This window comes from Protobothrops mucrosquamatus, unplaced genomic scaffold (genome assembly GCF_001527695.2).
Source record: "Protobothrops mucrosquamatus isolate PMUCROS unplaced genomic scaffold, P.Mucros_1.0 scaffold766, whole genome shotgun sequence".
NCBI lineage: Eukaryota > Metazoa > Chordata > Lepidosauria > Squamata > Viperidae > Protobothrops > Protobothrops mucrosquamatus.
The window spans coordinates 209,450-221,815 of NW_015387034.1; the positions used below are offsets into that span (position 1 = coordinate 209,450).

A 12,366-nucleotide genomic window follows, 5' to 3' on the forward strand; every position below is an offset into this window, starting at 1 on the left:
ATGAAATCTCAGAAACATTTTCTAGGTAAGTACTGCCATCTTGTGGTGATTCATCTGCAAAGCTACCACCCTCCCTCAAATCTCTTGCTAAGCAATAGATCTTGTTTCATTCTGAAAGTTTATGTCTAGACTTCGTGAGGGAAACAAAAATTTAAATTTATTCATTGTAATAGGAAGTAGCTCTTTAATGTCCTTCCCCAAGTTCTTTCCAGATTTATTAGAACTGCAATACCCAGATTATAGTAGTCACTATGTCTATGCAGGGCTTTTTTTCTCATAAAACGCCCAGAACGGAATTCCGGCACCTGTTTTGGATGGAACCTTGTAGGGTAGGCAAGGTGGGTTGTATGAAGTGTGTGAGTTCTGGCACCTTTTTTTTTTTTTTTTTTTTTTTACAAAAAAAGCACTGTGTCTATGTATGCTGAGTCTGCCAAACTATAGAATTTCACCCTTTTCAGATATTGGAGAGATTAAAAAATATAACAACAATAATAAAAATTCATTGAAACTTTAAAATATCATACTGAAGAAATACAAAATAACTATAAGTGCATATTAACCAAGGCAATCCAACATTTATTAATCAGATAAATGCATTGGTAGCTAACAAGTTAAATTTAAGAAACAAATAATTATATAGGGATTTATAGGGATTTTAAAGGGATTTTATAATATTAAACTTAATACAGGTTATTTAATATATATTTTAATTTGGCTTTTAGAGATATCTATTGTATTGTACTGTTTTTATTTACCTGTAAGCCGCCCTGAGTCCCTCGGGAGAAGGGGGGGGTATAAATGGGATTAAATAAATAAATAAATAAATAAATAAATATGATTTATTATGTCTGCTTATTTATTTAAGTCAGTATCGGTGCTACATACATTTCAATAGACTTTAACTTTTTGCTAGTGTTTTGGTTTGGCAGAGTGGCACTTGCTTTGTGGAATAAAATAAAGTATCACAATTCCTGACCTTTCATAGATGTGAGAATGGCACCTACCTAAAACTCTGGAGAGTCATTACCCTTATGAATGAAGGCATTTATTCAATCTGAGTTGAATACATTTCCATTCTTCTTATGCTAAACTTTAGAAATGTCCACTAAAAACAAACCCCTACCTTCACGATGAATAAAGGATCCCAAATAAATCAAGTTATTACAAAAAGCAGTTTCTTCAAATTAAAGCAGAAAATTATGGAAATAAATAAGCACTTGAAGTGCCAACTACATTGAAAAGCAAACCTAATTTGTAAATATTACTTAAAGTTATTAAATTGGGGGAGTTCTAGTAAGTCCTGTGATAATTCAGTGATTAAACAAAAACACGGGCAAAGACGCAGATCCTTTTCTCAGCCTCTCAAATCACTATTTAACAAGAGAAAGTTAGCCTTGGACAAAACGCAATACGAACAAACAACCCCCTCCACTCCTCCCAAAACTAGCTAACATAGTTTGAGCTCAATCCATTCTGCCTGCCAAATTTTCACGCTTGCGCATTAATTCCTATAAACCAGGGGTAGGCAACCTTGGCTCTTTTATGACTCGTGGACTTCAACTCCCAGAATTCCTGAGCCAGCTTGGCTGGCTCAGGAATTCTGGGAGTTGAAGTCCACGAGTCATAAAAGAGCCAAGGTTGCCTATCCCTGCTATCAACTAACCCAGGCGTGGAAATTCATTCCTTGCTTGATACGTCAAAAAGGAGCGCCGACGTCCCCGGCTGCTCGGTCGCAGTAGCGTTTAATCGCCTTGTACTCCCGCGAGAAGTGAGGGAGGTGGAGCTACATTTCAAACAGGTGGCGGGACGTCTCCCCCGTTTCTTGTCTCGGCCTGTGGCTTAAAAACGGGCTTGTCTTTTTGTTTCAGTTTCGGCCGAATTCCGTCTCAGTGTTCCGGACGCCGATGGCGAAACAGCAAAGCCGGGAGCAGGGCATCACCTTGCGGGGCAGCGCCGAGACTGTGGCGGAGTTTTTCTGTGAGTAGCCGGGCGGGTAGGGAGGCAAGCTAGGTTAAGAACGTGAGCCAGCTCGGTCAGAAGACCGGGACCCGCGTCGTTCCTGCTCCCTTTCTGCTCTGCGAGGCTTATTCCCCGGGATGGCGCTTGACCACAAGTCCTTTTGCTCTCGAATAAATAGATGCTCGGGGGCGCCGGATTCGTCCTTTCAGACTCGGGAGGGGGGAGGGAGGAATGACTCCGAGTTGCGGTGGATATAATAATAATAATAATAATAATAATAATAATAATAATAATAATAGTAAAGTTGGAAGGGACCTTGAAGGTCATCTAGTCCAACCCCCTGCTCAGGCAGGAAACCCTATACCATTTCGGACAAATGGCTGTCCAGTCTCTTCTTAAAAACTTCCAGTGTTGGAGCATTCACAACTTCTGGAGGCAGGTTGTTCCACTGGTTAATTGTTCTCACTGTCAGGAAGTTTCACCTATATCCAGACAATGATTTTATTATGCATCACGTTGTATCTTTCAGTAACCATTCTATATTTTTCATCTCTTTTAGTTCCATAATTTTGCATTTTCTATGCAATTATGCGGTGGGGGCTCGTTGCGAGAATGCTGCCCTCGGCCCGTTCTTTTTCCTGACTATCTTTTCCTCGTGCTCCTTCTATAGCTGCGGGTTATCCTTTTTTAGTAACTGCGTCCGACTTAGCTCTAGCAGAATAAGCGCAAAATGCTAGGAATTTAATTTGCCGTATAGGGCAAGAAAAATGTGCCCCGAACAGGGCCTAAAGCAATTTGAAAGAAGTTCACTACTTAATTGTGTATAGGTTTATACTCAAACGTGGAAGACTGTTGTAGGGACGGTAACTTCAGTCTCACTAGGAAAGAAAGAAATAAGCTTAACAAAAATGAATGTGAAGAGCAGATCTAATGGGAATTTGGGACACTCAGTTCTGGGTCTGCATCTTGGCTGCATTTGAGTTCTAAGGCAGTGTTTTTCAACCTTGGAAACTTTAAGATGGGTGGACTTCAACTCCCAGAATTCCCCAGCCAGCAAAGCTGGCTGGGGAATTCTGGGAGTTGAAGTCCACCCATCTTAAAGTTTCCAAGGTTGAAAAACACTGTTCTAAGGCACAGATTTTANCACTCAGTTCTGGGTCTGCATCTTGGCTGCATTTGAGTTCTAAGGCAGTGTTTTTCAACCTTGGAAACTTTAAGATGGGTGGACTTCAACTCCCAGAATTCCCCAGCCAGCAAAGCTGGCTGGGGAATTCTGGGAGTTGAAGTCCACCCATCTTAAAGTTTCCAAGGTTGAAAAACACTGTTCTAAGGCACAGATTTTATTTCTTCCAAATATAGTAATTCGTTGTTAGATATGATGAGAAAGAAAGCCCTAGGATTTGGTGCAATATACAGAATCTGAAATTTTATGTATTATTCCTTGATACAGGTAATCCTCGACTTATGACAATTGAGCCCAAAATTTGTTGTTAAGTGAATTTTGCCCCATTTTGCCCCATTTCTTGCCATATTTGTTAAGTGAATCACTGCAGTTAAGTTAGTAACACGATGTCAAGTGAATCTCGATTTCCCATTGACCTTGCTTGTCAGAAGGTCATAAAAGGGGATCACACGCCCCCGGGATGCTGCAATTATCAACCGTTGCAGCATCTCCATAGTCACATGATCAAAATTCCGATGCTTGGCAACTGACTCATATTTCTGATAATTCCAGCATCCCGGGGTCGTGTGATCCCCTTTTATGACCTTCTGACAAGCAAAGTCAACGGGGAAGCCAAATTCACTTGACAATCGTGTTACTAACTTAACAAGTGCAGTGATTCACTTAACAAATATGGCAAAGATCATAAAGTGGGGCAAAATTCATTTAACAACCGATCACAAGTCACTTTTTCACTGCCATTGTAACTTTGAATGGTCACTAAATGAACTGTTGTAAGTCAAGGACTACCTGTATATGCAAAGCAACCATATACCTAGTGCAGTGGCTAAGGCACCAGTCTAGAAAGCAGAAAACAGTTCTAGTCGCATCTTAAACATGAAGCCACCTGGAACTCTAGGAACATTCTTATCTTTGGGGAATGTTATTCCAGAGGATGAAGGCTGCAACAGAAGTCACACTTCCTAAGTCCCACAAGATGGCAACGTATATTGGAAGGGACCTAGAGAATACCCATGGATCATATTGGGCAGGCAGAAACAATTTTTGAAATAAGCAATCTCTCAGATATACAATCTCTATGCCATATGTAATAAACACAGTATTTATAGCCTGAAGTTGCCAGATTGGGGAAGACTTAGGTAACAGACAAAATAAATATTAAAACAGAGGTCCCCAACCTTTTGGGCACCGTGGACCGGAGAATGTGTGGTTTTGTGTGCTGACTGCATCCCACGGATGGGGCTTTGCTTGTTTGTGCGGACGTGGTCCATGGACTCGGGGTTGTGGATCCCTGTATTAAAACAACACAATGGTTATGAATAGTAGACCATCATAAGGTCTCAAATGCCAAAATAAATAACTTTTTCAGCCATGTATCATTTGTATTAAATTTTATACCTTTGAGCTTGCTAATGTTAATTGACATAATGCTTTATTATAATACTTCTTTTTAGATAAGATACAGTACTGTCTGTATATTTTCTTCTTTTAGCCTTTGGTATCAACAGTATTTTATATCAACGTGGGATATATCCTGCTGAAACATTTACAAGAGTTCAAAAATATGGGCTTACCATGCTTGTTACTGCAGACTCTGAACTTAAAAATTATCTGAACAATGTTGTAGGACAACTGAAAGGTATGATTTTTTTTTTAATCAAGGGTCAACAATTTTCAGATGTTCTGCAATGCTTAAATGAAGCTACAATATAACAGGCATAATACAAAATGAATAAGAAAGCACAAGTAATTAAGTATACTTAGATACTGATTTTTAAAATATGGGTCATTTAACTTATCTATTGCATTTTCCATATAATCCACATTGTAAGGTTAAATGGTAGTGTATCTGTTCAATCCTAGATCTGTTTTTACTTTGGAGCACTTTTGTATTTTCTCAAAGTTCGCTATCAATTCATTTGCTCACATTTTACTCCACTAATTATGTGCCATCGAGTTATTGTCGACTCTTAGCATTGATATAATTTTTTCATAACAATCTACTTTAACCTGGTGTTTCAGCTGCTCCAACTGTGTTCTCATTGCTGTTGTAACTGCATCCATCCCCTTGCTGCTAATCTCTTCTCTTTACTTCCACCCTTACCAGCTTTAGAATCTTCTCGTTAGGTCTTTGCATGTGTCTGAAGTAGAATAATGTCTGTATGTGTATGTATATTTCTCAACTCATTTTATCTATGATTTATCACTTGGTGCTTGTATGTACACTGAGAGCTTATGCACTGGAGACAAATTCCTTGTGTGTCCAATCACAATTGATCAATAAAATATTCTATTTCTATTCTATTCATTGCTTTTTGTTTGTATTACTATTTTTCTCTGTTTTTGACTAAAAATCTACAAACCAAAAAAGGTAAAGCTTCTTTGCCCACTTTGTCAACTACTCATAAACAAGGTTTCTTGATCCATAGAGCAGGCATATCACTGAAGGATATATCTAAAACATTTGCTCTTTGCTTTCCATCTGCATTGCTCTAGGCATCTCATCAGCCTTTTCCTTTGGTAAAGCTCACTGAAAATCAAGCAGTCCCCCAAGGTCTAAACCAGGGGTAGGCAACCTTGGCTCTTTTATGACTCGTGGACTTCAACTCCCAGAATTCCTGAGCTAGCATAAAAGAGCCAAGGTTGCCTACCCCTGGTCTAAACTAAGAAGAGACTGCTCAGGAAATCTCATCTATTGTAATGTAGTTGCCTCTGAATTCCAGTGTATGAACACACAAATAGCAGGCTTACCTGCCTTGTTTTTCATTTGTCCTCAGGAAATCTTCCACTTCATCTCAGATATTTGGGATGGACCATTTTAGCCATTCCCTTCATCCCAGAGTCAAGCAATGCAATATTACGTATCAGTATAGGACAATGGTCCAACTATATCAGGGGATAGATAAGAATGTCTTGTGTTGTATTTTGAATTTTCTCTGCTACTTGGCATACTAAGCCATGGTTTGTTCGTTTATACAAGAGTGACACATAAGGTGTCCATGTATTTGACAGTTTCTAATATGTAGAATTCAGGCAACTAACTTCTTGCTTTTCTTAGAATGGCTCTTTGAATGCCTTGTTCAGAGGCTAGTGGTAGTGATCTCTAGTAAGGAAACCACTGAAGTTCTTGAAAGATGGCAATTTGACATTGAATGTGACAAAACTGCAAAAAATGAAAAGTAAGTATATTTGTTTCCAACAATGGGTTGTTTCCCCCCCCCATTATTTCTTATTCTAAGTTCTTCTTGCCACCTCATAAGTACATAGCCAGCCCAGCCCATGTTACAGGCTTGGCTTTACTGATGTTTCTAGCATTATTCAGGTCTTACATAGATCCCCACTCAGCAGAGCATTCTTGTTCACTAATTGGTGTATATCTCTGTCTTACTACCAGAGTAAAGATCTTAAAGCTATTTCACAAATATTGACATCTGTTATCAGTTGTACTACCTGGTTTTTGTCTCAATAATAGCACAGAAAGAGTGTTCAGAAGAAGAGAAATAACACATTGAATTCATTGAATGCTGAAACCAAAATGTGCAGTTATTAGATTTAATATTAAGTTATTAGATTTAGCTGTAAAGCTTATAATTGCTACAGATGGGTCAGATAATTTAGAAGAAGTACAGAAAGAACAGACCGCAGTGCTTGTCTGAACTTCTTATATGGGATGTTAATCATTTATGAAGTTAGTTTATTGTGCCTGCAGTCAATTAATATTAGTGATAAGTAATACTTCTGATTTATATTTGACCTTTTACATTGAGAACTTTTAATTCCTATTTTAGTGCACCAAGGCAGAAATCTCAGAAAGCTATACAGGATGAAATCAAATCCATTATCAGACAAATAACAGCTACAGTGACATTCCTTCCTTTGTTAGAAACTACCTGTAAGTAATATTGTAATATTCACATGCACTAATTGTAATTCTCACAAAAAATTCCATATGGGATGAGTCCTGTAATCAAATGCCTGGAAACCAGCTGAGCTAATACAAAGCTGATTAAAGTTGCAATATTTATTTGTCATGTTTTAAGTTAGCCGCCTATCTGACAAGTAATTCTAGGTGGCATACATGGGCAAGGGACAATGGAAGAGTTCAAGAATTACAATTTGGTGGTTTCCCATGATTTATTAACTGGGGTCACATCATAAATCAGGATTTTTAATTATGGTTTACTGAACAAATCATAACTGACTGGTTCTTTTGTTACTGTAAGCTATACATGTTTAAATGTTTATTCCAGATTTGTGCAAATGTAGCAAAATAATTATTCATCTGTGCTTCTTCCAGGTGCATTTGACTTGCTCATATTCACAGACAAAGAACTGGCTGTTCCAGAAAAGTGGGAGGAGTCAGGACCACAGTTCATTAATAATTCTGAAGAAGTTCGTCTTCGTTCTTTTACAACTACAATACACAAAGTTAGCAGTATGGTGGCCTACAAAAAGGACACCTTGCTGTGATTTAGGAAAGAGCATTGTATATGTATATGTACCCTTTTGTAAGATTCCTTATCCAATAGTAATTAAGGTTCTTTCAAAATACCAGCTTGATTATCTGAACTGAAGCATCATCTTGTAAATATACATTAAGACTAGAATCCTGTCCTTTCAATATTACAACTGAATTCTCTCAGTGGTTTCCATGTAATAGAATGTATAATGTAAATGTCATTTTTATTAAAAAAATAAATACACATAGTTTTTATTTGGTCTTGTCATCTTAATTAGTGAAGTAATTATTTGTTTGAAGTGAAAAAACTGTATTACAGATAAACTATAGCAGTGGTGGCGAACCTATGGCACGGGTGCCAGAGGCGGCGCTCAGAGCCCTCTCTGTGGGCACGCGCGCCGTCGGCCCAGTCCTAGGCCTTCAGCTGGGTTTTATAAAACCTTTTTGCTTTAGGCCTCCGCCGCCGTGTGCAAAAAAAAACAAAAAAAAAGGTTCAATCAGTCAATTTCAACTTCTCACGGGGAAAAAAAAAGATCTTGAAAAGTTGGAATTGATTGATTGAACTTTTTAGTCCCACCCAGTCTGCCATTACCACCCCACCCAATGGGCCACACCCAGCCAATGGGCTGCACCCACCCGGCACCCGACGATGCATAAGTGGGTTTTGGGTTGCAGTTTGGGCACTCGGTCTCTAAAAGGTTCGCCATCACTGAACTACAGTCGCATGAAAAAGAAAGTACACTCTGAGTTCTATGGTTTTACATATCAGGACATATAAAAATCATCTGGTCCTTAGCAGTTCTTGAAGTAAATACAACCTCAGATGAACAACACATGACATATATCATGCCATATTTTATTTTACAAAAAGAAAGCAAAACTGGAGAAACCATCTGTGAAAAACTAATATACCCTTACTGTTTCCTTAGATACGGAGAGGCGAAGTAGTAAGGTGCTAATCTAGTGCCCTTGATCAATTGATCATCCTCAGCAAGTGTAACTACCTTTATAAAAGCTGAAGTTTTAGAAGTTTGCTGGTCTAAAAAGACATCAGCAATGATCGTAGAAAAGCAGTTGTTGCTACCCATCAATCTGGGAAGGGTTGTAAGGCCACTTCCAAACAATTCAAAGTCCATCATTCTACAGTGAGGAAGATTATTCATTCACAAGTGGAAAACATTCAAGACAGTTACCGATCTTCCCAGGAGTGGACAATTTGGCAAATTCACCCCAAGGTCAGACCATGCAATACTCAAGAGAAATTGCAAAAAATCCAAACGTTACATCTCAGACTCTACAGGCCTCAGCATGTTAAATTTTAAAGTTCATGACAGTACAATTAGAAAAAGGCTGAACAAGTATATGATTTATTTGGAAGAGTTGCCAGGACAAAGCCTTTTCTCTCCAAAAAGAGCTTGGCACATGGTTTAGGTTTGCAAATCATAAGACTTTTGGAACACTATCCTTTGGACAGAAGAAACCAGATGTTTGGCAAAAACCAAACAGCGTATCAACAGAATACAACGCATCTCATATCAAGCATGGTGGAGGGGTGATGATTTGGGCTTGTTTTGCAGCTACAGAACCTGGGCACGTTACAGTAATTGAGTCAACCATGAATTCCTCTATATACCAAAGTATCCTAGAATCAAATGTGAGGCCATCTGTCTGACAGCTAAAGCTAGTTTGACATTGGGTCATACAACAGCATAATGATCCCAAGCATGCCGCAAATCTGCAATAGAGTAGCTAAAAAAGATGTTCCAAGGGTCCAGTCAAAGTCCAGACCTCAATCCAATTGAAATGCTGTGGCAGGACCTCAAAAGAGCTATGCATAAACAAATGCCCACAAACCTCAATGAATTGAAGCAATGTTGTAAAGGAGAGTGGGCCAAAATTCATCCACAGCAATGTGAGAGACTGATAAAGTCATATAGAAAACGGATCACTTCAGGTTATTGCTGCTAAAGATGGTTCTACAAGTTATTGAATGTCCTAAGGCAGAGGCCCCCAACCTTAGACTGGTTCCATGGAGAGAGGTTTTTCCACGGACCGGAGAGTGCATGGTTTTTGTGCTGCCTGCATCCCACGGATGGGGCTTTGTTTGTGCGGACCGGTTGCTTAAGTTTTTTTACACATGGCTTCTCCATTTTGGCTTTCTTTTTGTAAAATAACTGATGACATAGTATGTCATGTGTTGTTTTTCATCTAAAGTTGTTATTTACCTACGTTTAAGAACTGCTAAGGACCAGATGATTTTTATATGTCCTAATACATAAAACCATAGAACTCGAAGAGGGTGTACATTCTTTTTCAAATGACTATATTTGATTTTGCATATTGGATACAACCACATCCTGCAAGTTAAAAATTTATCTTTTGAAAATGTTATAAATATTCCAATGTTGACTACTGCAATAGGGCAAATAGGTTTTAGCATATGTAAACGACTATACAAAAGGTGGTAGTCATTTGTTTCAACTGGAATGGTATAAATCTACCTTATAAATAGATCATATAAAACTGAATCCTGGACTTTCAGGGAAGAATTGGCTATTTGAATATGGCTATGCAGAAAGCAGTTCATTATTGAGGAATAAACAATGGACAAAGAGAGAACTTGAGATCACCCACAAATATTCCATATAGTTGCTCCTTGTGAGTAGACAGCAATCTTCTACAAATTTAGAGCTCTGGGTGCTTAGGGAAAGCCAACTTTTGCTCAAACCAAGGCTGACACCTTTCAAAAGGACATATTTCCTTTTCTAATCACTTAGAAATTGCTTAACGGCTTTTCAATTAATCTGAACCTTTGAATCAACAGGTTTTACTGCAGCAGGTGACTCTCCTTAAATCTTTAGCAAACAGTTTTAAACACAAGTTTAAAAACTAAAAAAAAAACCTCTTTGGGAATAAACAGCAAAAGGGTGATTAGAATTTTGATTCTAGAAAGTTACAAATGGTCTAAGATCCAGATTAATTTGAAATAAGGTTTTGGAACTAATTATAAGAATCCTTTCTATAGGAAAATACTTTTGTTTTGAATTCTCCTAAAAAACAAACAAACCAGGATGACTTTAAAAGAAACCGCATAGAAAGTTTTTTAAGCATTAAACGAAAACACTCTAGGCCAGGAGTGTCAAACTGGTGGCCCGTGGGCCGGATACATGATGCCCACCCCAGTTCCACAAAGGCAAAAAAGTCACAGTACGTCATGTGACATGATCGAGTTTGACACCCATACTCTAGGCAGAAGTGAGTTGTAGGTAAGATGCAAGGGAGGAAAAACCAAAAATATAAGTTGAAAGAAGCTGCTAAAGGAGAAAATGAGTAGCTGTATTTTATTATCTTTTATTTATTGGATTTGTTTGCTGCCCATCTTGCTGCAAACATAAAAGCTTTAACACTCAAAAGGATATTTTATGATTGCTTTTATAAAATAATTTTATATAAACTGTATTTACACACATGTAGGGAAATCTGTATACACCAGGTTGCACTGCTTATTGTCCCTCAGTTTATATATTTTAAGTTTTCTCCATTGTCCTTTACATATTTGGAAATCAAAAATTATAGATGTTGACATGTCTTGAGATTTTATAAATTCTTTTTCCATGTTCAGTACACATAATCATACTTTGCTGTTGTTGATCACATCTATTCACTTGAAGTCTAGTTGCTCCTTTACCTTTGTTTTCCTCCTCCAATTATGAAAGAACTATGACACATTATCTGAGGAGCTTCTGGGAAATGAATGTACATCATGGAGTACAAATAGATGCCTTCCAGAATTTCCTCTGAAAACATTTATCTGAAAAACAATACAGGTCATTTTTAAAAGCATCTGAATGACATTTACTTCTTGACAAGAAACTGAAAGCAAGTTTAAAGGAGGTTACAAGTGAGATGTAATTTTAGCTCAATACTACAAACTTTAAAGAACGAACAGTACTTGTTAAAACTGGATAGATTTCATTTGAATGGAACTTACATAATTTAATAGTTTATTAAATTTATATGCTTGTCCATATCACTATCACATGACTGGTGCTTACAACAGAAAAAAAGCAATATTATAAAACATTACAACAGTAAATATAGCATTACAATTAACAGAATTAGGTAAGGTGGGGAACATATAATGGGGTGGACGTGGGATCTTCTATTTAATCCATTAACCATCTCCAGAGTGGCATACTCCCATCTGGGCCCCAGGTGAATCAACAGAGCCACGTTTTAAGGCTCTTTCAAAAGGCTAATAGGGTGGAAGCAGTTTTTGCCTCAAGAGGTCCAGAGAGCGGGAGCCAAGACAGAAAGGCTCTTCTGGACCCTGTCGGCTGGAATTTCTTGGCCAAAAGGGTCCACTGCAAGCCCCTTCTGCCGGCACAGGTGGAGTGAGACAGCTCCTTAGAAATGGGGATTTATACCATTGGAATTATACAGAATAGAACAGCCCTGACTTGAATCTTATGATATTCTTTCTTTTGGCTTATTCGGATCTTCATGACATGTGATAATAGAATAAAGACAGTCCTCATTTAATGATCACTTATTTATTTATTTATTTTTATTTTATTTTTCCAACTTCTATGCCGCCCTTCTCCCCACGGGACTCAGGGCGGCTCACAGCATATTAAAAAACAACACAAAAAACATTTCCCCTATAAAACCAATTAAAAACCAAATATATTTATGGCTGTGTCATTATTAAAATCTTTAAAAAAATTTTCCCTATTTAAAATTCACCCTAGGTCAGTCCCGCTTG

General features: G+C 37.9%; 2 protein-coding genes across 2 annotated transcripts in view; one reads left to right on the plus strand and one right to left on the minus strand.

Annotated features, from left to right (window-relative positions):
* The first annotated feature begins 1,776 nt into the window (after positions 1-1,776).
* MAD2L1 (mitotic arrest deficient 2 like 1) lies at positions 1,777-7,820 on the plus strand. The gene is made up of 5 exons (XM_015818584.1): positions 1,777-1,977; positions 4,635-4,781; positions 6,201-6,321; positions 6,931-7,034; positions 7,440-7,820. The coding sequence occupies exons 1-5, from the start codon at positions 1,905-1,907 to the stop codon at positions 7,610-7,612; spliced, it is 618 nt and encodes a 205-aa protein (XP_015674070.1). The 5' UTR covers positions 1,777-1,904; the 3' UTR covers positions 7,613-7,820.
* A 3,115-nt stretch (positions 7,821-10,935) lies between these two features.
* Positions 10,936-12,366, minus strand: part of RPL7L1 (ribosomal protein L7 like 1) — an 8,721-nt gene continuing 7,290 nt past the window's right edge. The window contains exon 7 of the mRNA XM_015818575.1: positions 10,936-11,412. The gene's annotated coding sequence lies outside the window, so the exon portion shown is untranslated. The remainder of the gene's footprint in view (positions 11,413-12,366) is intronic.

Bases quoted from the DNA above. Each gene is read 5' to 3' on its own strand.
- MAD2L1 (XM_015818584.1), top strand. From the start codon at position 1,905: ATGGCGAAACAGCAAAGCCGGGAGCAGGGCATCACCTTGCGGGGCAGC. The intron at 6,322-6,930 runs GTAAGTATATTT...TTCCTATTTTAG, and splicing joins AAAACTGCAAAAAATGAAAA to TGCACCAAGGCAGAAATCTC. The intron at 7,035-7,439 runs GTAAGTAATATT...TGCTTCTTCCAG, and splicing joins TCCTTTGTTAGAAACTACCT to GTGCATTTGACTTGCTCATA.